Source organism: Erpetoichthys calabaricus, chromosome 2 (genome assembly GCF_900747795.2).
Source record: "Erpetoichthys calabaricus chromosome 2, fErpCal1.3, whole genome shotgun sequence".
Taxonomy (NCBI): domain Eukaryota; kingdom Metazoa; phylum Chordata; class Cladistia; order Polypteriformes; family Polypteridae; genus Erpetoichthys; species Erpetoichthys calabaricus.
The window spans coordinates 73758026-73784634 of NC_041395.2; the positions used below are offsets into that span (position 1 = coordinate 73758026).

General features: G+C 38.1%; 1 protein-coding gene across 5 annotated transcripts in view; it reads left to right on the top strand.

Annotated features, from left to right (window-relative positions):
- tead1b (TEA domain family member 1b) overlaps positions 1-26609 on the top strand; it is a 184158-nt gene that overhangs the window by 143576 nt on the left and 13973 nt on the right. For all 5 annotated transcript variants that reach the window (XM_051922781.1, XM_051922782.1, XM_051922784.1 and 2 more), the window contains 4 exons: positions 1120-1166; positions 5954-6015; positions 8888-9012; positions 19366-19539. In XM_051922781.1, coding sequence (XP_051778741.1) covers positions 1120-1166; positions 5954-6015; positions 8888-9012; positions 19366-19539 — 408 coding nt within the window. The remainder of the gene's footprint in view (positions 1-1119; positions 1167-5953; positions 6016-8887; positions 9013-19365; positions 19540-26609) is intronic.

Below are 26609 nucleotides of genomic sequence, written 5' to 3' on the forward strand. Positions count from 1 at the left end.
ACCTCCACAGGTCACCCAGGTATATGGCGCTTGCCAATGAGCACTACTCCCAAGCCTGGTATCCCTGTTTTGGGCGAGGTTGTTTGTGTTAATCAGAGGTATCATGAGGGACATGAATAGAGTTCTTTAGATCCATTTGCCATAGGCAACTGTAGGATCTTATATTTGTAGACAGCATAGCTCTAAAAATCACAGTGGCAAACCACTCCAGACTTGCTACCAGGGATATGTTTTAGATTCAAACTTGGCAGAAACCTCTTGAAAAATTGTGTCTATAACCTGAACATGCCATGGAACAGGTGAAGTAGGAGGTAGAGATGGAAAGGATGGAAGCACAAACTAAGGAGAGGAAATTTAAACCAGTTTAAATAACAGTACAACTGATTGTTTTTATTATTATTAAATGTCATTATCACTATATCAAATCATTAATATTTAGTTACCTATGTTTTTTCTGTTTATACTGTAGCATTGTTCTTTAACTGTCTTGCACTTGACCTAGGGAACATTATTTCATGCCACTGTATGCTGCAATACTATGCACGGATAGCATGACAATAAATATGCCAGTCAACTTGATTCTAAACTGTCACCCTCTGAACTTTTGCTAAAGAATGACTTAAAAAAACACTTGCTATAATTCAAGAGAGAGAACATTTTTTAAAGATATTGGAAAGTCAAAGGAAATAGGATGAAAATTGACTATTCTGAGGTATTTGGGGGGAAACATTGAGTAAATAAGGTTAAGTCTTATGTTGGGGGAAAAAATTGTTTGTGTGAGACGATGTAATTTAAATAATGGTCTCAATTATGTATCCTTGAGTGCTGAACTTTAGCCTCAAAATACAAATAGTAACTTTTTTTTTTAATAATAATTGAAAGTTTATTCTTATGGGGACTGTTTCTTAAAAAAATCTGTATTTACTTAGTCCACAACTTTTTGAGCACAACAGAGTCTAAGGCGGCATAAGATACATTTGATTTGATTTTACATTCAGCACTGGTCAGATATAACTTGAGAACAGATTCCTATATTATTTCATTAAACGTGCCCTATGAAACTGCCTAAATTGGATTTGTTTTATTTTTTGTTAACTTTGCTTTTCCCTCCCCCCAAAGTTTTGGCCTGGCATGATATCAACAGGACAACCTGGATCCTCACAAGAGTATGTACCTTTAACTATTATATTGTCTTTATCTGATGAACATTGTCATATTGTTGACTTTACCTTTTTTAAAAAGCTGTATTCATTCAATTGAGCACATCTTATTTACTTTACTGGACTAATTTTAAACCAACATCAAAGACTGAAAATTAAAGTACCTTTAGCAGTTACAATCATATGAAAAAGTTTGGGAACCCACTTAATTGTTTGGATTTTTGTTTATCATTGGCTGAGCTTTCAAAGTAGCAACTTCCTTTTAATATATGACATGCCTTATGGAAACAGTAGTATTTCAGCAGTGACATTAAGTTTATTGGATTAACAGAAAATATGCAATATGCATCATAACAAAATTAGACAGGTGCATAAATGTGGGCACCCCAACAGAGATATTACATCAATACTTAGTTGAGTCTCCTTTTGCAAATATAACAGCCTCTAGATGCTCCTATAGCTCCTATAGCTTTTGAGTGTCTTGATTCTGGATGGAGGTATTTTTGACCATTCTTCCATACAAAATCTCACCAGTTCAGTTAAATTTGATGGCTGTCGAGCATGGACAGCCTGCTTCAAATCATCCCTTAGATTTTCGATGATAGTCAAGTCAGGGGACTGTAACTGCCTTTCCAGAACATTGTACTTCTCCCTCTGCATGAATGCCTTTGTAGATTTCGAACTGTGTTTTGGGTCATTGTCTTGTTGGAATATTCAAACCCTGTGTAACTTCAACTTTGTGACTGATGCTTGAACAGTATCCTGAAGAGTTTGTTGATATTGGGTTGAATTCATCTGACCCTCGACTTTAACAAGGGCCCCAGTCCCAGTACTAGCCCCACAGCATGATGGAAACTCCACCAAATTTGACAGTAGGTAGCAGGTATTTTCTTGGAATGCGGCGTTCTTCTTCCGCTATGCAAAGCGCTTTTTGTTATGACCAAAAAATTAAATTTTTGTCTCATCAGTCCAAAGCACTTTGTTCCAAAATGAATCTGGCTTATCTAAATGAGTATTTGCATACAACAAGTGACTCTGTTTGTGGCGTGAGTGCAGAAAGGGCTTCTTTCTCATCACCCTGCCATACAGATGTTCTTTGTGCAAATTGAGCTGAAAAATTGAACGATGTACAGATGTACCATCTGCAGAAAGATGTTCTTGCAGGTCTTTGGAGGTAATCTGTGGGTTGACTGTAACCATTCTCACAATCCTGCGCATATGCTGCTCCTGTATTTTTCTTGGCCTACCAGACCTGGGTTTAACAGCAACTGTGCCTGTGGCCTTTCATTTACTGATTACATTCCTTACAGTTGAAACTGACAGTTTAAACCTCTGAGATAACTTTTTGTAGCTTTCCCCGAAACCATGATACTGAACAATCTTTACAGTAATCCCTCCTCCATCGCGGGGGTTGCGTTCCAGAGCCACCCACGAAATAAGAAAATCCGCGAAGTAGAAACCATATGTTTATATGGTTATTTTTATATTGTCATGCTTGGGTCACAGATTTGCGCAGAAACACAGGAGGTTGTAGAGAGACAGGAACGTTATTCAAACACTGCAAACAAACATTTGTCTCTTTTTCAAAAGTTTAAACTGTGCTCCATGACAAGACAGAGATGACAGTTCAGTCTCACAATTAAAAGATTGCAAACATATCTTCCTCTTCAAAGGAGCAAACAAATCAATAGTAAGTATGCGAAGCATCGTGGCACAAAGCTGTTGAAGGTGGCAGCTCACACCCCCTCCATCAGGAGCAGAGAGAGGGAGACAGATAAAAAAAATCAATACGTGCCCTTCGAGCTTTTAAGTATGTGAAGCACCGTGCAGCAGCATGTTGCTTCACTAAGCAGCTGCACACAGAAGGTAGCAACGTGAAGATAATCTTTCAGCATTTTTAGACGAGCGTCCGTATCGTCTAGGTGTGTGAACAGCCCCCCTGCTCACACCCCCTACGTCAGGATCAGAGAAAGCGCAAGAGAGAGAAAGAGAAAAGTAAGTTGGGTAGCTTCTCAGCCATCTGCCAATAGCGTCCCTTGTATGAAATCAACTGGGCAAACCAACTGAGGAAGCATGTACCAGAAATTAAAAGACCCATTGTCCTCAGAAATCCGCGAACCAGCAAAAAATCCGCGATACATATTTAAATATGCTTACATATAAAATCCGCGATAGAGTGAAGCCGCAAAAGGCGAAGCGCGATATAGCGAGGGATCACTGTATTTTCAGATCTTTTGAGAGGTGCTTTGAGGATCCCATGCTGTCACTCTTCAGAGGAGAGTCAAAGGGAAGCACAACTTGCAATTGACCACCTTAAATACCTTTTCTCATGATTAGACACACCTGTTTATGAAGTTCAAGGCTCAACGAGCTAATCCAACCAATTTGGTGTTGCAAGTAATCATTATTGAGCAGTTACATGCATTCAAATCAGCAAAATTACAAGGGTACCCAAAGTTACCCAAGGGTAACTAAATACTGCTTCACTAAAAATCTTTGTTCGGAAAACACCCCAGTACTCAGTTGTTCCTAGGAAATGAAAGGCATACCACTGTTACCTTTTTTGTTGAAAGTAAATTATTATGCAGGCTGAAACTTTTTCATATGACTGTAATATATTTAAAGTCATAGTGAATGAGGCTATTATAAAAATGTTGCTTGTAAGACAGTATTAATATACAGCAAACTGTTCTCCCATTATAAACATCTTGCCTTATCTATACACTATTTTCATAACCTTTAATGGCAGCTATTCCCATTTAAAAAATCTAAAATTGTGAAACAGCCATCAAATGTTTTTTCTTTATTTATAAATCATATCCTGATATCTGAAATTAATTTTAATTTAATTACCAATTTTTCATTCTTGTATTTCTTATAAAGCTGCAATATGTATAATTGTTGCATAACTAAATCATAATATTTAATTAACATCAAAACTTTTGAGGTCAAGGACTTACCCAATTGTTTTATTGTATTTAGTTAAACACTTTTTTTTTTTTTTTAAACACAATTATTTTGATAAAACACTATTTATTATACACCGCGATATGTAGAACCTTTTAGTAGGGTTACATAACATAACATAACGAGCATGTTACTTGTACATTTTCTTTTTCCCATTGCATGGCAGGCTGACATCACTTCTGTGATGTGTTGCAGATTTACATTTTGTAGGCCATTCTATAATTTTAATATAAATGTAAATTTCGCATGTGGAAAAAGAAAGCACACCTTTACATTTATCAAATACCTAAATTAGAATCCAGGTGCTGCAAATGATTAGAACATCATTTGGGATGAGCTCAGAAGAACCTATCTTATTTGAACCTCAGACATTTACTTTGGTTTGCTATTGATTTTTTTGTTATCACTATGCCAAGGTTGAAAGAGTTCTCTGAGGCCTTCAGAAAAGTTATAGATGATTGAGTGGGGATTTCAACCATGTCATGGTCCAATCCAAGATCATGTACAAGTAGAGCAGATTTCAAATAACTGCCCTCTTGTCCAGGCCTGGCCACCCCAGCAAGTTCAGCCCGAGAACAGAAAACAAGATGCACAGGACCAACACGTAGTTCTTGCAATTTTTAACATGAAAGTGCATGAGTCTTTACTATAAAGGGGCTACACTAATTAGATCTACATGGGAGGTGAGCTAGGAGGAAATCTTTGTTGTTCAGAAAGAACATCAAAGCAAGAATAAAATTAGCCCTTGAACATGAAGGCAAAGTCCAGAATATCTGGAACAATGTGTTCTGGACAAATGGGGCAAAGAGTTACTTGGCCACCACACTAGAAGACATGTTTGACAAAACCCAAAGGCCGCATTTAACCTGAAAAATCGGACTGTAATTGTAAATTATGGTGGTGGAAATGTTATGATTCATGACTGCTTTGGAGTATCGGGGCTTGGGCAGCTCACCATCATAGCACCCACTATGAAGTCTTCAGTGTGTCAGTGGGTGATTGTGGATAACTTGATAAGATTGAAAATGACTCTAAAAATACTAGTAAATATATGGCTGAAAAGGAAGAAATGGTGGGCTCTGTAGTTGCCAAGTCAAAGCCTGGAACTAAATCCCATTGAGATGCTGTGAAAGGATTTGAAACAGGCTGTGCATGCAACACACCCCTCAAACATCTTGCAGCTGAAAGAATTCTGCATGGATGAGTGGGAAAATTTTCCCAGTTGGTTTCAGAGACTGATTGACAGTTATAGGTAACACCTTGAGGTGTTTGCCAAAAAGGGCAATACTAGCTATCTGAGGCACTGGCACTTTTTCTGTGGAAAAAGTGTATCTGTTTATTTTTCAATAAATAAATTATCCTAAAGTATATTTTCATTCACACCAGCTTTATCTAATGGTCTTGTTGTAAATGATAATCAAATCTTGATATTTCCACATATGTGGAACAAAGAAAAAACATTTCATGGGGTATATTCACTTTTTCACATGACTGTCTGCAACATTTGAAACAGACTGGAGTTTAGTGATCTACTTCAATATATGAATGGCAATGATTAACAAGTGATTATTTCATTGTACATCATAATATACTGTATATATGGTTCGATAATATTTAAAATAGAGTACTATTTTCTAATCTGTATATGGTACAGTAATACATAAAACATTGTACTGTTTTTTAATCTTAAGTAAGCATTTTTAATTTTAAAAATCATTATTAAATTTGTTTAGTTCAGCTTTGTACCCATTCTTTACAATAATATGCTTATTTAGTTACACTTTAATTCTAAAATTGTTAATTATATTTGTGTTTGGTTTGCATAGTATTAAGCCATTTGCTCAGCAAACATACCCAGTTCAGCCAGAAGTGACAACATCTCTTTCAGGTGAGTTTTGAGTATGTATAGGCTTTGTAAGTATTTTATGTATTCAGTCATTTTTCTTCTACCAAATGTAGCTGTCATAAGATATGTTATTGCTTTGTTTGAGAAAATGGATCAGGCAAAAGCATTTTCGTTGTCTGAATATTAGTTGTTCTCTTGTATTATTATGTTCATAACTTACTAATATGAGAGACTTGCCTCAGTTTTGGGTAGGACATGAAGGTGGCTGGGCCAAATACCATTGTCCAACAACAGATCAAAATTTATTTGAAACATTATGTGAAAAGTAAGGCAAATGATTGCCAGGAATGTCAATACTTAAATTTCTGTACTACAAAGTAAAAGTAGTACAGTGGAACCTCGGTTCACGAACATCTTGGTACACGTACAACTCGGTTTACGACCAAAAAGTTCGCCAAACTGTTGCCTCAGTTCATGACCACACACTCAGTATACGAACAAGCCAGGTTCCCTTTTGGTTTGTTCATGTTCAGTCTATCCCTGTGCATTTCCTGTGCAGCGAGCAAGAGAGAGAGCATGACACACACACACACACACACAAACACACACACACAGAGGCAGCACGAGAGACAGAGGCACACACGCAGGCAGCGTGAGACAGAGAGCCGCGCACACACACAGGAGCACGCGAGAGAGGCGCGTGCGCACACACACAGGAGCGCTCTAGAGAGACACACTGTGAGCTGCGAAGCTGATCGCACCCCCAGAGAATACAGACGCCCCTGGGAAAACCCCTAAGAAACATGGACAAACTACCTTCACATTCCTCCTTTCCCTTCTGGCCGGCTCTGTCGCGTGATATGCCTCTCGCGCGGTGCTCCGCCTTCTTAAAAAGCCTGCACGGACTTCTTTCAGTTTGTTAAATTGGTTGCTTGCTACTCCTTCTTTCTCTCTCAGACAATCTCTGCTCCTGGCGGAGCTGTCATCTCTGACTTGTCATGGAGCACGTTTAAACTGTTGAAAAGAGACAAATGTTTGTTTGCAGAGCTTTGAATAAAGTTCCTTTTTTTCTACAACCTCCTGTGTCTCTGTGCAAATTTGTGACCCAAGCGTGACAGCACACACAGGCGCTCCAGGCTCGCAAAAGAGAGACGCACACACACACACACACACACACACACACAAACAGGCGGGGGAGAGAGAGGCGAGCGAGGGACGCATAAGGTAGAGAAGGCTTGTTTTTGTTTTCAGTTCTATTTACAGTGATCGGTTCGTAGCCTGCATTGTTGCAATGTTACTTTTCTTGGTGGTTTATTAAATTACGGATTTTTCAAATGTTCATTTTTTCCCCTGTGCTTAAAACTCATTAAAAAAAGTGTTTTTAGCGAGTGGTTCCTAGCACTATAGTGTTAGTTTTCTCTGTTGTTCAAGGTTTTCTCAGTGTTATTCAATGTTTTTACATTTAGTTTACCATTATGCTGTGCATTCTATGGTATAATTGACTATATTTGTGCTTAAAAACTAAAAAATATATATATTTACATACAGTTCGTACGGTCTGGAACGGATTAATTGTATTTACATACAATCCTATGGGAGAAATTGCTTTGGTTCACGACCAACTCGGTTTACGACCAGAGTTTTGGAATGAATTATGGTCGTGAACCGAGGTTCCACTGTACATAAAATCTTAAGAGCTTGCTAACATATCTGCAAAGTCTACTGTAGGTTTTTTTTTTTTTTTTTTGGTCATTTTTCCCCTTCTGTTAAAACAGCAGCATTAAACTTTTGTTATTTATTTTCAAACTGATGACCTGTTTGACTTTTTAGGATTTCTTTAAAACATTTAAAGGCTCCCCTGGTCCCATAAAGCCTTTGCAGCTCTGCTTTACATTTTTATTTTTCTGTTTTCTTGTTTGTTTTTTATTAATTGGAATCTAGTTCTTGTTGCTAATACAATATATTTCTGCTCTTATTCAGAAATTTCATAGTATTGTTTTGCCTTCCTGGGTAAAAGCTTCAAAATGCTATTTGGACATGAGTTGAATCAGTACAGTAAATTTCACTCCTTCTTCCTGTAATATTTTAGTGAGCTACCTTTTGATAATCATCACAGGTGTAATTAATACCAGTTTAGTTCTTAGCTGCTCTGTTATATGCATCTGACTAATTAACGAGGGGGAAAAATGAAACAGAATCTAATTAAAAAGAATCAAAATAAATTAATAGACTTTGTCAACTGGTGTGCAGTAAATGTATTCTTTTGGTTTACTAAAGGTAGTGACGTTCATAGTTTTGGTAATGGCAAAGGCTGGAAAGAGAGGCAAAGAGATAAAAACAAACCTGGAATAAGTTATCTAAACTGTTGAGATTTGCCTTAAGGTTGGAAATTTTTCAGAACAACAAAATGTAGAAGTTATATTGTCTGAGGGCCAACTGACAAAAAGTTCTTGCTTAGTGCTAAGCAGAAATCCAGTGGTCAAATTTAAAACTACAGCCTTGTGTTTTCTGTTTCATTTGCTGACCAATCTGCTTGACTGAAAAAAATGTTTCTGCACTTGTATTATTTATGTATTGTCACTTTCTGTTCCCGAAAGCCATATTTCTTAATTAAATTGAACTATGTAAAATTTAGCAGGATTTGATGAGACTTCCTTGAACAGGCAAGAAGTGGAGAACAAGAAACCACATACAGTAGACTAGATACCCACAACTTTAGTATAAGCCCTTTGAGAGATACTAATTAGATCAATAGCATTGGATCTTAAATGGTTATTTCTGGTATTTTAGTTTTAAATACAGAAGTTTTTTTATTTCTAAAATGTTTAACTGTCCTTCAAAACTATTTTCTGCATTCTAGTCTAAAGTCCACTTCACAACTAATAATTGCTTTCTTATTTAAAATAAAAAACAGGTTATGAATCTGCAACAGCACCAGCACCATCCGTTCCTGCATGGCAAGGTCGTTCAATTGGGACAACAAAACTTAGACTGGTGGAGTTTTCTGCATTCCTTGAGCAACAGAGAGATCCTGATTCGGTATAAGAGTGTATTTTATTTTTGACTTGGTATTCTTTTTAAAAAGTGCTTTAAGTATGGATAAAGTTAAGCATGAATAAGCTATCTGAATGCCTGGCAGTGCAAGAAGCATGTCTCAGTACTGGACCATGTCTTTCATTATGTGAAAAAGACAAAGCAGAAATGTGCAGATGAAGATTGATCATCTTACTGTTCTAGTTTTAATATTAGGACAAGTTTCTTTGACTTAACTTCAAACATGTTTAATATATATATATATATATATATATATATATATATATATATATATAAAATATATATATTTTTTTTATTTATCAGGTCCATTTTTTTTTCAGTTCTAAATTTTAATCATATGTACTTTTGCATTGCATTTTATTTTTAATTAGATTTAAACAAAAAAGAACTTTACTCTGGCCAAGCTTTATTACATTAAAATGTAACCATAATGAAAAAATGAAACTATAAGAAAAAGGTTTACTCTAGTTTGTTTACTCCGATGCAAAGATAATCTTTCCACTTTTTTTTTTTTTTTTTTTATTGAAATACTTGTTTTGTGCACTGGATTTTTGTAATTTTATACTGTGAAAGTAGTACATTACAAGTACATTAATCTATGAACTTGCATTTTAGAGACAACTGAATTCAGTAAAAGTTGAAATCTAAAGTGTCTTGATCCTATATGTATCCACTTGAGTCAATATTTTGTACAAGTTTAGAAAAATCTTTTTTGATATAGTTAGGTCCATAAGTATTTGAAAAGTGACTCAATTTTCATAATTTTGGCTCTCTACATCACCACAGTGGATTTGAAATGAAGCAATCATTATGTGATTGAAGTGTAGACTTTCAGCCTTAATTTAAGTGGATTTACTAAAAATATTGTATGAGCCTTTTAGGAGTGACATCCATTTTTCTGCATAACCCTCATTTCCAAGGGCTGAAAAGTTTCTGGTCAAACAAACAATCACAAATATAATCATTTTCAATATTTAGTTGATAGTCTGGAACCAGTGGCCATCTTCAAGTGCTGGGTTTCCACTCTAGTGATGCTTTGCCAGGCCTTTACTGCAGGTCTCTTCATTTGCTGCTTGTTTATTGGACTTTCTGGCAAAGTCTAATCTGTCCTTCCAATACTTGAGGTTTACCAGTGATTTGTACCTTGTGGTAAACACTGTCTTTACTTTCATGAAGTATTCTCTTGATTGTAGACTGTGGCACTGATAGAACACTCTCTGGGAGGTAGACCTAGGTTTGGCTGAATGTTGTGAAGAGGTTCTTCTTTACCAAGTACAGTTTTCCAGATCTTATTATGTTGCTGAGTTCACCAGTGTGTTCTTTCTTTTTAAGAATGTACCATATGCTTCATTTGGCCACTCCTGGTGTTTCTGCTATCTCTCTAAAGGTTTTGTTTTGTCAGCCTAATGTTGGGATGTGTTACTTACTTGGGCAGCACTTTGGACCTTCTTTTGAGAGTTCACAGTGACAGCTTCCAAATGCAAATTCCACAGTTGGAATCAGACCTTTTATCTGCTTAATAATTAATGAAATAATGAGGGAACTGCTCCCACCTGGCTGTGGAACAGCTTGTCAGTGAAATGTCCAGATACTGTTGAGCCCCTGGAAATGGGTGGGGTTAAGTAGGGCATGATTAGAAAAAATCCGTATTGAAGCCATAATTGTATTCAATATTTAATACTGAAAATGTCCATTTATTTTAATTTAATTTTAGACTGTATAACTTTTCAACCTCTGTACCAGCATTAGAATACAAGTCCCCAGAGTCATTTTTTGAACAGTGGCATACAGATTTTTTCCACAAAGTGCAATCTTTTGCCCCATCAGCTTCTTTAAAAGACTTGCTAAATGTATTGCCAAGTAGGTCTGCAATATGTATAAACTAGATGGAGTATGTGATATGCACTTTTCTGAGCTTCTGTAGTTACACTGTATACATTTATTCCCTCTTTCAAATAATATAATGTTAAACTTGGCATCTGTAAAAGAAAATTTAATACTAGTATCAAATCATTGTTGAATATAAGATATCAAATTTCAGATATCCATCAAATTTAGGACACAGTTCTTATATTATGGCAGGTGCAGTTAATTCCACACTGACAAATTAATGTAAAGTAATTAATAGAATATTTATTACTTAACACTAGAATTACCAGAGCCTGCGAAAAAACTCATAGATCCGTCCCACCTTAAATCGCTTTGCACTTCTCCATCAGCATCTGTTGTCCTATAAATGTGTGGATAAGCAGCAAACAGCAAGCAGCTATCACATCCCCCTCCCCACACAGTTTTCTCAGCTCAAGTCTGTTTGCCTGTGTGTCAGTTGCTTAGAATTGTATAGAGTGAGACGTCACGCAAAGTGACACCTTTTATAAATACTATCGTTATTTGAAACACTTGCATTTCATGTGTGTTCCGTGTCTACAACAATCTATGTAAACACATCGTTAAAACAGAAACGTTTTTCATGTTTTAGTAATAACTGACAAAATGTAGGCATGAAGTGTATAATGTGTGAAGCCTAAATTCCAAATATCAAAGAAACACTTTCACAAAAGGTACAAATATAACAGAACAAGTGCGTTTTTATTCAAAAATATAACCTCAGAAAAAGAACCCGCGTTAGGGTGCGACATTGACACGCATTTGCTCAACTGCTTTGGTGGTGCAACGGTATCAACTGCTGACTGGTAATCAAAACTTCACAGGTTCGATCCCGGACGAGTCCGTTTTGAGAAGTGAGCTGCTCATATTCTTACTATTTTAGAATAAAAACATACATTTGATTCCAGTCTGTAACAAGTGGTGTAATTTATGATATTTTTATCATTATTTCATCCGGCGCCGCCGAGAGTGGCAGCCTTTTCAGCAGCTCCGTGTATGACTGTATGTGTATGTGTACTTTTCTACTTTTATTTTTCTATTATTGATCACTCCTATCACTGTTTTATGTGGATTTGTTCACTGGACACACTTACTTTTACAACATAGGCATGGATTTTCACACGCCGAGACTCGCCTATTCAAGTACTCAACTTCGAGCGCTGAGAACAAATGCCAGTGCCGGTGTGGTTCCCTATGTGAATTTCCCATTGGGATTAATAAAGTATCTCTATCTATCTATCTATCTATCTATCTATCTATCTATCTATCTATCTATCTATCTATCTATCTATCTATCTATCTATCTATCTATCTATCTATCTATCTATCTATCTATCTATCTATCTATCTATCTATCTATCTATCTATCTATCTATCTATCTATCTATCTATCTATCTATCTATCTATCTGACGAGGTAAGAAGGAGGTATCGTGGCAGCAGAGCGGGCACTAAGCTAAAAATGAAGCGGCTTGCGAGAAAGTGGTGTTTTAAGCCTTCGGTGCCTTCTGTGATTCTAGGGAATGTGAACTCAATCTCAAATAAGACCAACGAACTGGCTGCGCTGGTGAAAAATGTCAGAACCTACAAAGAATGCAGTTTGTTGTGTTTTTGTGAAACGTGGCTCACAACTAACATCCCAGATGCTAACGTGGAGCTACCCGGGTTTAGCACAGTTAGAGTGGACAGAGATGCAAGTACCTGTGGGAAGCACAAAGGAGGAGGACTCGCTCTCTATGTTAATACACAGTGGTGTAACTCGGGACATGTTAACGTCAAAATCTCCACTTGCTGCAGGGACATCGAACTGTTGGCCGTAAGTTTACGTCCCTATTACTTGCCCAGAGAGTTTGGACACGTCATTGTTGTCATCGTGTACATACCTCCTCGGGCGGACGTGAAGTCAGCGAGTGACATCATCCATTCTGCTGTTGCTAAGTTACAAACGCAGCACCCTGAGGCACTTGTGCTAATCGCTGGAGACTTTAACCATGTGACGCTGGACAAAACATTACCTGCCTTCTCCCAGTATGTGGACTGTAACACCCGGGGAAATAAGACTATTGATTTACTGTATGCAAACGTTAAAGACGCATACAGCGCCACCCCGCTGCCTGCGCTTGGGAAAGCAGATCATAACCTGGTTCTGCTTCAGCCTCACTACAAACCAAAAGTGAGAGTCCTACCTGTAACCACACGATCATTCAGGAAGTGGACCCCGGAGGCTGAGAATACTCTGAGAGAATGTTTTGGAACTACAGACTGAGATATCCTGCAGGGATCTCATAGTGAGAACATTGAGGAAGTTGTTGACTGCACTACTGACTACATCAACTTCTGTATGGACATTGTAGTTCCAGTAAGAACAGTACGCTGCTATGCTAACAACAAGCTATGGATTACAAGTGACATCAAGGGCCTTTTGAACCAGAAGAAAAGGGCTTTTAAAGACGGTGATCAGCATGAGTTCAAGCGCGTGCAGAAGGAACTCCGAGTCCAGCTCAGGGTGGCGAAGGAGCAGTACAGGAGAAAGCTGGAGCAGAAGTTGCAGAATAACAGCATGAAGGAAGTATGGGATGGGATGAAGATCATCACTGGCTGCAGCTCGAAGCGGGGTACCACCATCGAGAGAGACGTGAAGAGAGCAAACCAAATGAACAACTTCTTTAACAGGTTTGACCACCCTAACCCACTCTCACTCTCACCTCGGAGTACTGCACCCTCCACACATCCTTCTGCTGATACCAGCATAGGAGAGACATCCCCACCCATAATTACAACAGCGCAAGTGAGCAGAGAGCTGAGGAGACTTCGTGCCAGCAAAGCAGCGGCTCCAGATGGAGTATCGCCACGACTGCTGAAGGTCTGTGCATCGGAGCTGGGGGGTTCTCTACAGCGCATCTTCAACCTGAGCCTGGAACAGGGGAGAGTCCCGAGGCTTTGGAAAACATCTTGTATCACCCCAGTCCCAAAGGTATCACATCCTAGTTATCTGAATGACTTTCGGCCTGTTGCTCTGACATCACATGTGATGAAGACCATGGAGAGGCTGCTGCTTCACCACCTGAGGCCACAGGTTCAACACGCCCTTGACCCTCTGCAGTTTGCATATCAGGAGAAGGTGGGAGCGGAGAATGCCATCATCTATATGCTACACCGATCCCTCTCTCACTTGGACAGAGGCAGTGGTGCTGTAAGAATTATGTTTCTAGACTTCTCTAGCGCCTTCAACACAATCCAACCTCTGCTCCTTAGGGACAAGCTGACAGAGATGGGATTAGATTCATACCTAGTGGCATGGATCATGGACTATCTTAAAGACAGACCTCAGTATGTGTGTCTTGGGAACTGCACGTCTGACATTGTGGTCAGCAACACAGGAGCGCCACAAGGGACTGTACTTTCTCCGGTCCTGTTCAGCCTATATACATCGGACTTCCAATACAACTCGGAGTCCTGCCATGTGCAAAAGTTCGCTGATGACACTGCTATCGTGGGCTGCATCAGGATTGGGCTGGAGGGTGAGTACAGGGACCTAATCAATGACTTTGTTAAATGGTGCAACTCAGACCACTTACAACTGAACACCAGCAAAACCAAGGAGCTGGTGGTGGATTTTAGGAGGCCCAGACCCCTCATGGACCCCGTGATCATCAAAGGTGACTGTGTGCAGATGGTGCAGACCTATAAATATCTAGCAGTGCAGCTGAATGATAAATTAGACTGGACTGACAATACTGATGCGCTGTGCAAGAAAGGACAGAGCCGACTATACTTCCTTAGAAGGCTGGCGTCCTTCAACGTCTGCAATAAGATGCTGCAGATGTTCTATCAGACAGTTGTGGCGAGCGTCCTCTTCTACACGGTGGTGTGCTGGGGAGGCAGCATTAAGAGGAAAGATGCCTCACGCCTGGACAAACTGGTGAGGAAGGCAGGCTCTGTTGTTGGCATGGAGCTGGACAGTTTAACATCTGTGGCAGGGCGACGGGCGCTCAGCAGGCTCCTATCAATTATGGAGAATCCACTAAATAGTATCATCTCCAGATATATATACATATATATACAGCGCATCACATTTTGTTATGTTACAGCCTTATTCCAAAATGGATTAAATTCATTTTTTTCCTCAGAATTCTACACACAACACCTCATAATGACGTGAAAAAAGTTTACTTGAGGTTTTTGCAAATTTATTAAAAATAAAAAAACTGAGAAATCACATATACATAAGTATTCACATCCTTTGCCATGAAGCACAAAATTGAACTCAGGTGCATCCTGTTTCCCCTGATCATCCTTGAGTTGTTTCTGCAGCTTAATTGGAGTCCACCTGTGGTAAATTCAGTTGATTGGACATGATTTGGAAAGGCACACACCTGTCTATATAAGGTCCCACAGTTGACAGTTCATGTCAGAGCACAAACCAAGCATGAAGTCAAAGGAATTGTCTGCAGACCTCCGAGACAGGATTGTCTCGAGGCACAAATCTGGAGAAGGTTACAGAAAAATTTCTGCTGCTTTGAAGGTCCCAATGAGCACAGTGGCCTCCATCACCCGTAAGTGGAAGAAGTTCGAAACCACCAGGACTCTTCCTAGAGCTGGCCGGACATCTAAACTGAGCAATCGGGGGAGAAGGGCCTTAGTCAGGGAGGTGACCAAGAACCCGATGGTCACTCTGTCAGAGCTCCAGAGGTCCTCTGTGGAGAGAGGAGAACCTTCCAGAAGGACAACCATCTCTGCAGCAATCCACCAATCAGGCCTGTATGGTAGAGTGGCCAGACGGAAGCCACTCCTTAGTAAAAGGCACATGGCAGCCCACCTGGAGTTTGCCAAAAGGCACCTGAAGGACTCTCAGACCATGAGAAAGAAAATTTGGTGTGAATGCCAGGCGTCACGTTTGGAGGAAACCTGGCACCATCCCTACAGTGAAGCATGGTGGTGGCAGCATCATGCTGTGGGGATGTTTTTCAGCGGCAGGAACTGGGAGACTAGTCAGGATAAAGGGAAGATGAATGCAGCAATGTACAGAGACATCCTGGATGAAAACCTGCTCTAGAGCGCTCTTGACCTCAGACTGGGATGACGGTTCATCTTTCAGCAGGACAATGACCTTAAACACACAGCCAAGATATCAAAGGAGTGGCTTCAGGACAAATCTGTGAATGTCATTGAGTGGCCCAACCAGAGCCCAGACTTGAATCCAATTGAACATCTCTGGAGAGATCTTAAAATTGCCGTGCACCTACGCTTCCCATCCAACCTGATGGAGCTTGAGAGGTGCTGCAAAGAGGAATGGGTGAAACTGGCCAAGGATAGGTGTGCCAAGCTTGTGACATCATATTCAAAAAGACTTGAGGCTGTAATTGCTGCCAAAGGTGCATTGACAAAGTATTGAGCAAAGGCTGTGAATACTAATGTACATGTGATTTCTCAGTTTTTTTATTTTTAATAAATTTGCAAAAACCTCAAGTAAACTTTTTTCACGTTGTCATTATGGGGTGTTATGTGTAGAGGTCTGAGGGAAAAAAAATGAATTTAATCCATTTTGGAATAAGGCTGTAACATAACAAAATGTGGAAAAAGTGATGCACTGTGAATACTTTCCGGATGCACTGTGTGTGTGTGTGTGTGTGTGTGTATATATATATATATATATATATATATATATATATATATATATATATATATATATATATATATATATATGTATATATATATATGTATATATATAATGTGTGTAATATGTATGTATAATGTATATATGTGAATGTATATATGTACAGACTCTGCAGTACAGTCACTACAACCGTGTATGATGAGTGTCATAGCTTCATAGCTGCACTGGAAAGAGAGACCACTGAACGAAATGACATCACAGGTAAAGGATTAAGCAGATGTATGAAAACATACAATTTTGTTTCCTCAATGATGATGCTTTTAGACGCATTACCTTTGTTGTCCAAGGCTTGGCAAAGGCAAGATGTCATTCTTACATAAAATTGAGCCAATTTTGCTTGACACAAAATTGTCCATCATGGAGTTGAAAGACACTCCTGGGAGATATTTTCAAAGCCGGCATCATTGTCTGGCAAGAATGGTCAGATCTCCACATTGTTTATACACAGAGTGATGTAATGTCATTCAAAACTGCAATATATGATAAAATACCTAGAGACAGTTGTCAAGCACCTAGATGCAAGATTCCCTGACATGCCAATTATTTCCAGCTTTTCAAATATTTTCAATGCAGAAACTCACGATTCAAGTGAGTTTGCTGAAATTCTTTTCGATCATTACTCCAAAAATGGTAGCCCTCCAATTTTAAAATATGAAAGGAGCAGGCAAGAATGGACAGTTGTCAAAAATGATCAGAAGTCAATCATACAAAGACTTCAGTCAAAATCAGATTTTACTAAAAATGGCAACGACATCAGAACTCAGTCGTTTCCAAATTTAGCCAGACTAGCTCATATTGGGCTAGTGATCCTAGTGAGCACAGCTGCACGTGAAAGGGGTTTTTCTGCCCATAAAAGGATCAAGACATGTTTGAGAAATCACATGAATCGAAGCACGCTAAATAATCTCATGCTGATCTCCTTGGAGGGCCAAGATCCTGGGCACTTTGATTATGGGAAAGCTGCAGACAACTGGGCCTCTAGGAAGAAAAGAAGAATAAATATTTAAATGAAGACACCTTCTGCATATGCAAGTTGGCTTTGAAGGATATTTTTTAATTTTTCTTCATTAAGTTTCCCATACTTTTTTTTTTCTTCATTGTTTTCACTTTTCTTCCTGACAGCGACAATACTTGTGCCTCTTGGTTTATGTCATAACAATTGTTGTTTTGAATTTTTGTTAGGGTTGCAGGATCCTGAATTGGATACTTCTTAAATTTATTAAAAATATTCTGGCACAAGTGTCAAGCCTTAAAAAAGGAAGTCGTATTGAGCATTGGAAAATAATTAATAATAATTAACTAATAAAAGTAGTGCACATTTAATTTTCCATCCATCCATTTTCCAACCCGCTGAATCCGAACATAGGGTCACGGGGGTCTGCTGGAGCCAATCCCAGCCAACACAGGGCACAAGGCTAATTTTAATTTTCCCCACCACCAAATTTCCCCATCCCGCCCCACCCGGCTACTTTTTCATTCCACTCAGCAGGAAAAAAAATTCTGGGGAGAACACTCTATGTACGTATATATGTGTGTATGTGTGTGTATGTATATTTATAATATATATATATATATATATATATATATATATATATATATATGGGGTGGACAAAAGTAAGTTTATAATTGTGAGTACACACAGCCAGCAATTTCAGCACTTATGAAATTGTACTTGCCATTGTGACATTCTTCTGAATTAAAAAAGTTAATAAAGCTATTGTATCAAGTGTCTTTTGTATATGAACAACTGTAAACCTACTTTTGCCCACACTGTATTTTATTTATATATATATATATATATATATATATATATATAATATAAAATTCACAGATCCCCAAAGACCTGTTGGGGTAATTAATAATATGTGGTTAAGTGGGCCCTGAAATGGAGAAGACCCCCACCCAAAATAACAAACCTCCCCTGCCCACAAACCTACTCCCCGCCCTTCCCGGGTTGTTTCCTGCTTCAACCTATGTCATTTTAAGTGTTGGTCTGGCATTAAACTCAGCTCTCGAGAATGGCAAAAACACATCATACAGGTTTAATTGCATAATGCAGTGTAACCAATGATATGTAGTTAATCCTAAGCTTTAGGTTAAGAGTCATCTGAAAGTAGAACAAATGTTAATTTCAAAATGTGGAAAGAAAACATCATTTAAGTTTATATGTGACAGTTTTTGCTTTAAAAATTAAAAATACTTTTGTTGTATTCATTGTTTCACACTGTTCATAAGTGTAACTAGTTAATGACTGAGCTCCAATTGTTGTTCCTTTTTTTCCCTACAAATTAAAGGAACCTTGCTTGCAAGCGCTGCTATAAGTTCTCTGGAAAAATAATTCTGGATAGTTACGGCTTTGTTCTTTTTAGTTGTAGTATTTAAAATTTTGCACTTGACATGTGTGATTTGTCTTGGTTAGTGGTCATTCCTAAATGGATTATACTTTTTTGTATTGATATCATTTGACAGCAGCCATTAATCTTACATTTTGCAGAATACTTCTAGTTTATTGCAACAATTATTGAACTGAGATCTGAGAATGACTTTGAAATAACCCTCACAAAATCAATTACTAGTAAAGTACATCTGTAAAGTGGACCATTCTAAGAAAATGTTTTAACAATTACCTCAAGTTTCATTTTTGTGATGATTATGAAATTTTATCTTTTTTGTATGTTTCCTTTGTGTATATGGTAGGTAAGCTTGCAACTGTAGCAAATAGAGCATATCACTAGATGTGTTTTTAATAGCATATTTGTATTTTTTTTTTTTCAGTACAACAAACATCTATTTGTGCATATTGGGCAAGCAAACCATTCCTACAGTGATGCCTTGCTTGAATCAGTAGACATTCGTCAGATTTATGATAAGTTTCCAGAAAAAAAAGGAGGCTTGAAGGAACTCTTTGGAAAAGGACCACAGAATGCCTTCTTCCTTGTAAAATTCTGGGTAAATTATATTTTGTATAAGTTAAATACTTTGTTTACAAGTTAAAATGCTGTGTATTTTATGATTAGCATCAATTGCCTTATTTGAATATAGACTCAGCCTTTTAGTGCAACACTAAGAGTAGAAATGTTTTATCATGGTTCTCAGGTATTTTTGACCCTAAGGCATAAGGGCAAATAATTTATAATCGTGTATCATTTATGTGTCCAGGGAGATGACGCACACAACTATTGCATATCTTGCGTTCATATTCATCACCATTCCTTTGTGCAAACATCTGTCATTTATCTCTTACGCACTTTAATGTGTGAACATACTTTGGCTTGTGCAATCTACTCATAACAGTGTTATATGTGTGATGCATTGTGTTAATTTTCATAATTGTCTTGTTTGCTTTGTTCAAGAAAGGATATTTAAAAAGGAGATGATTCAGCATTTCTTTAACTCCTATTTTGTGGTACAATTTGTTTGTAAATCATTGACAGCCTTTCCTTGACAGTAATCCATACACTGAAAGATGGATAGCCTCCCAAGATTAACAAGGAATATTCTGGAGGTATTTGGAGATTAATTTATAAAGCTTATATGTGCACAGAAAGAGGCTTGAAATGTGCATATGCAACTTCCCACAAACATTGAGATTTATAATAGAAGAGTTGAGGCAAAAGCTTGTGTATATTTACAGCAACTCTGACCCATGCTTACGCAAAATTTCAGAGAAATTGGGAAATGACACCCTTGATCAAGCAGAGAAATGCAGTCAAACCAGCTAAATGATGACTGTCATGCAGAATAATTCATATCACTGAGCTGTTGTTATAATGTGTGTTAATGTGACAAGTATTTTAAAAAGTGATGAATGCGATGCACAAGTCTGTGTTTGCACTGAAATTTTTTTTTTGTTTTTTCAGCAGTTTATATCAACTACGTGTTGTCGTTTCTCAGGGAACTATCCGATAGGTCATGAATATTTCTGTTAAGCTTAACTCCATCATGCCTGCTGTGCTGAAAGACATTAACCAACTGGCAAGACACAATATCCAGTTTTGTGTATGGTGTGTTTTTGCCAACATAAAAGGGCAATTTGTGGCAGAGTCTGGTTCTCCTAACATAATCAGAGCACTTGCGTAGTGCAATAAGGGCATGTACCGCAAATGGAGCTGCTTTTGTTAAGCATAAGCAGTTAGATTCCATTAATGCACAAATCATGCAAGGTTGAACTGGAAACATCACGTCTTGATGGCCTGGTCAACCCATGATTAACTTTCAGGGATGCATATTGCCGAACTTTCAGTGCTGCATATGGCCTGTACTGTGAATTAGTTTATTGTTTAGATTTTACCTTCACAGCAGTTACACCAACTTGTATATTTTGTAGATTTCTCTCTTTTTCACCTCCAATTGATGATAATGACTACAAACACATCCCCAAAACAATTTAATGAAAAATTTACAGACTGTATGCACAGGGTAGGAAGTTGCTGTCACTGACTGACTGTGTATGCTTGGTATGGCAATCCTTTATGGGAAAGTCCAGTTTGGCACATGCAGAAACCTCTGCGTGCATCTGCCTCCCACCAATGCTTTAAATTGTAATAAGTAAATTAAGTGATGTTTCTAACCATTTAAGAATAAAATAAAGCAAGGAGATTAAACATCCACTGAAACAAGCATCCACACAATATACTTCCACTGTGTGGAATCATGTTCATTTCTGAAGGTGTTTTTCGTTATATTTTTTTGTCCCAAGCCCTGATCCCTTGCTGATAATAAGAAGATAAAGTAGGCATTGAACAAATGAGGATGGACTGTATGTATGGGCATACATTCTGCACAAGTGTCCTAGTTTGGGACTTTGGAAATTTGGGCACACTAAAATTTGAAGAACATTTTTTTTTTTAGTTAATTGCCAATTGTAAATTGTCACTGTATGTGAATATGCCATTTGTGTGTGTGAGTGGTCTTTGTGATGGAACAGAGTCCTGTCTAGGCCTTTTTTCAGTCTTTTGCCCAATACTGGGAAGTGTATTTTTGGCACCCACAGCCCTGAAATGAATTGAGAACCTACCTACTGAACTTCGTCCTTTGAGGTCCATGGTGCCTGCACAGCCCTTGAATGTAGCTGAATATTACAAGGTGCATGCATTTTCTAACTTGTTTCCTTTGCAAATACAGGATAATGCAACCCTATACTAATTCCTTTATAATTTATTACTTGTTTGTATGATTACCAAAGTTAAGAAAACATCTTCGTTGCAAACTGTATGTCTGACTGTTAAAGGCAGTATAGTAAGTGTATTGGATTGATTAAACCTTACCATGGTCATACCTTACTATCCAAATTCAAACTTGTGCACATAAAGTCAAATCTAATAGCACTTTTATTGATGGTAATATGTTTATAAACAAATCTATTTATATAAAAACTAGGATCTGAAAATACACATCTCTTTTTATATATGGCCCAAAAAATAAGTTGCCACCCGATCTTGCTTCTTATAATGTTTGGAATACAAACAAGGTTGAATTCATATTAAAACTACAACCTTAGGCAGGTAGATGCTGTCTGCACAGCAGAACTGCTTTCAGACTATCAAATAGCATTTCATATTGTGCTTTATACTCTGACAATTTTCATTCATTCGTTCATTTCACTCTCTGCAAATAATTGAAGGAAGAGCAGATACTTTCCAAGCTATGTACCTTATCCCAAGAGTTGCATCATAATTCAGTTTACCTGAAAATGTCTGATGGCTCCAGTGGGTTTAGAGCTATAGTTATTTTCTATGTTAAGGGCTGTCTTTAATTTAAAAAATTAAAACGAAATGTATTTTGAGATATGTTGTAATAAAGATAATGTGATTTTTTTTCATATTTAAAATATGTTTTATATCTTATATAATAATATATATATATATAGATATTTTTTATTTACAGTCATGGTATATATTTATTGATTATTATTATTAATGAAATTAATTCTAAAGTGGAACATATTTTATAAATTCTAAAAATAACTAGCTTGCTGTTGCCTTTTGTAATGGAGATGAAGGGTGCTAGGGTCCCATTATAAGGAATAGTCTTAAGACTTACTAAATACATACATTTTTCATGCAAAAAATGTGATTGAGTATTGTGTCTTGAGTTACATACATGTTACATAACAGTGTCTCCATGTTGTTGTAAGAAGGGGGGGGGGCTCAAAAGCAATTTATTATTAAAACATTATTATGAGATTTAGACATTGTAAAAGGAGACTGTGAACTTTACTACTTGTCTTCCTCTGCGGCATCCTTCAGGACCAACCAAGCACAGTTATTGACATTAAATATTGATGCCCAGGTGTGAATTGCTGTCTCTGTTCTACATACTATTAGGCAAGTCACATTCATGATTGCTTTGTTTTTTTTTTTGTTTTGTTTTTTTCTTTCTTTTCACTGTGTGGAAGCTTATTTCATTAATTCACAACAATTCAGCTACCGCTGAATGAATAATATATTTGTATGCTTGCGTACGAGAGAATATTGCAATGAACCAGTGGTACAAGAGACAAAGAAATGGAATTAGCTACCTTACGCTGACTGTAGGTGATGCGGCGCTAAAAAGGACATTTTGGTTTTCTCAGCAGCAGCTTCCACCATGCAGTGACACGCTGTCCCTGCTGTTTTGTTCATTTGGCAACTCATGCTTGCTGCCCAGCTCCACCACACTCCGCTCACCTGGAGTCAGAGGTAACTCATATGCCACTCTTTCCACCAGTTCCTTACTGGCAGCTGTGCATCAGAGCCAATGGACTTCAACAGCTGGGAGACATGTCTGTATTGCTGTCTAAGTGCTGTGTCTACACACTTAAATAACTGGTTTGGCACTTCAATCTATTGTATTTCACCCTGCCTTTTTCTTTTTTTTTTGTTGTGCATGTGCTAAACACATAACAGACTCTGCAACATGCAGATGGCTTGGTTCTTTCAAAAATCTATGGCTTTTATTAGAAACACAATGCAGTGTAATTAATTTAGGTTTATTATTGTTTATATAAGGTACAATGAAACTCTTCTGTGCTTATTTCACTATGCTGCCACTTTACATTGCTGTTTAGGTAAAGCTGAATTTAAAAGAAAGTCTTCTACAATTGAGCAATAAGCACCATCTTAGTGTGGAACTCTGGATTAATCTGGAAAGCATTAGGGGAAAGAGACCTTATTTTAGGAGTGTGTTATAGACCCATCTCCCAGTGCAGGCATTAATTTCAGTGCACATCTTTTTAGTAATATTGAAAAGGCAAGCTTACGGGGAGATATTATAAAAATAGACGATTTTCACTACCCAAATATTAACTGGTCTAACCTTGCAAAAAGGGAGCACAAGTGCAAGAATTTTTAGACATAATCAGTCACTGTTTTTAGCACAGTATGTTAAAGCATCAACATGGGGGTTGGGTGCCTGTCTAGTTTTAGTATTTCATAATAATCAGGATAGAATTGAGAATGTAGAGGTGATTGAACCGCTAGGGTCAAGTGACCATAATATAAGGAAATTCTTTGTGTTTTGGAAGAGTGCAAATGCCAAGACCAAAACTGTTAATTTTAACTTTGGTTGGTCAAATTTTGAAGATAGTCTAGAAGAGGTTGGTAAGAGAACGGTAAGCATTCAAGTATGGAGACAGTCAAGGATTTAAAAATATTTTACAGAAAAAATATTACAGATTTAAAAATATGTTACACATAATGCAGGGTGGCTACATACCTAAATTTGGAATTAAGTGATAAATTAAAAAAAAAACAACTCTGCAGTGGGTTAATAAAGAGTTGAAAAAGAAGATGCAAAAGGTAAAACAGCTGTATAAGGGAGTTAAGAGTACAGTGATCCCTCCTCCATCGCGTTCTGGAACCCCCCGTGAAAGGTGAAAATCCGCGAAGTAAAAACCATATGTTTATATGGTTATTTTTATATTGTCATGCTTGGGTCACAGATTTGCACAGAAATACAGGAGGTTGTAGAGAGACAGGAACTTTATTCAAACACTGCAAACAAACCTTTGTCTCTTTTTCAATAGTTTAAACGTGCTCCATGACAAGACAGAAATGACAGTTCCGTCTCACAATTAAAAGAATGCAAACATACAGTGCATCCGAAAAAGTATTCACAGCGCATCACTTTTTCCACATTTTGTTATGTTACAGCCTTATTCCAAAATGGATTAAATTCATTTTTTTCCTCAGAATTCTACACACAACACCTCATAATGACGTGAAAAAAGTTTACTTGAGGTTTTTGCAAATTTATTAAAAATAAAAAAACTGAGAAATCACATATACATAAGTATTCACATCCTTTGCCATGAAGCACAAAATTGAACTCAGGTGCATCCTGTTTCCCCTGATCATCCTTGAGATGTTTCTGCAGCTTAATTGGAGTCCACCTGTGGTAAATTCAGTTGATTGGACATGATTTGGAAAGGCACACACCTGTCTATATAAGGTCCCACAGTTGACAGTTCATGTCAGAGCACAAACCAAGCATGAAGTCAAAGGAATTGTCTGCAGACCTCCGAGACAGGATTGTCTCGAGGCACAAATCTGGAGAAGGTTACAGAAAAATTTCTGCTGCTTTGAAGGTCCCAATGAGCACAGTGGCCTCCATCACCCGTAAGTGGAAGAAGTTCGAAACCACCAGGACTCTTCCTAGAGCTGGCCGGACATCTAAACTGAGCAATCGGGGGAGAAGGGCCTTAGTCAGGGAGGTGACCAAGAACCCGATGGTCACTCTGTCAGAGCTCCAGAGGTCCTCTGTGGAGAGAGGAGAACCTTCCAGAAGGACAACCATCTCTGCAGCAATCCACCAATCAGGCCTGTATGGTAGAGTGGCCAGACGGAAGCCACTCCTTAGTAAAAGGCACATGGCAGCCCACCTGGAGTTTGCCAAAAGGCACCTGAAGGACTCTCAGACCATGAGAAAGAAAATTTGGTGTGAATGCCAGGCGTCACGTTTGGAGGAAACCTGGCACCATCCCTACAGTGAAGCATGGTGGTGGCAGCATCATGCTGTGGGGATGTTTTTCAGCGGCAGGAACTGGGAGACTAGTCAGGATAAAGGGAAAGATGACTGCAGCAATGTACAGAGACATCCTGGATGAAAACCTGCTCCAGAGCACTCTTGACCTCAGACTGGGGCGACAGTTCATCTTTCAGCAGGACAACAACCCTAAGCACACAGCCAAGATATCAAAGGAGTGGCTTCAGGACAACTCTGTTAACGTCCTTGAGTGGCCCAGCCAGAGCCCAGACTTGAATCCGATTGAACATCTCTGGAGAGATCTTAAAATGGCTGTGCACCGACGCTTCCCATCCAACCTGATGGAGCTTGAGAGGTGCTGCAAAGAGGAATGGGCGAAACTGGCCAAGGATAGGTGTGCCAAGCTTGTGGCATCATATTCAACAAGACTTGAGGCTGTAATTGCTGCCAAAGGTGCATCGACGTATTGAGCAAAGGCTGTGAATACTTACGTTCATGTGATTTCTCAGTTTATTTATTTTTAATAAATTTGCAAAAACCTCAAGTAAACTGTTTTCACAATTGTGTGTAGAATTCTGAGGAAAAAAATTAATTTAATCCATTTTGGAATAAGGCTTTAACGTAACAAATGTGGAGAAAGTGATGCGCTGTGAATACTTTCCGGACACACTGTATGTTTATGTATATATGTATATGTATTTATAATATGTAATGTGTATATATGTATATATATTCACAGCATTCATAGTCTGAATCACAATCTGATTGTATGGGTGGTTACCAACCAGGTAACGCTTGTGGTTGGTCAGCAAGTCGGCTAACATCCGCCACGGTGCCCTCCTTCAGTTGCGAGAAGCAGATCATAGAATGGTTGAAATGGTTTACTGTCAAATAATGCAAAGAGTACGCGACACGTGTTTCGCCCTAATTCTGGGCTCGTCACGCGTACACACTCACTGCACTCCCTCTCGGAAATCGAACCTCGTCAGACTACGAATGCTGTGAATGTAATTACCGATCTATCTACATACTGTCAAATAAACGAACCACACGCC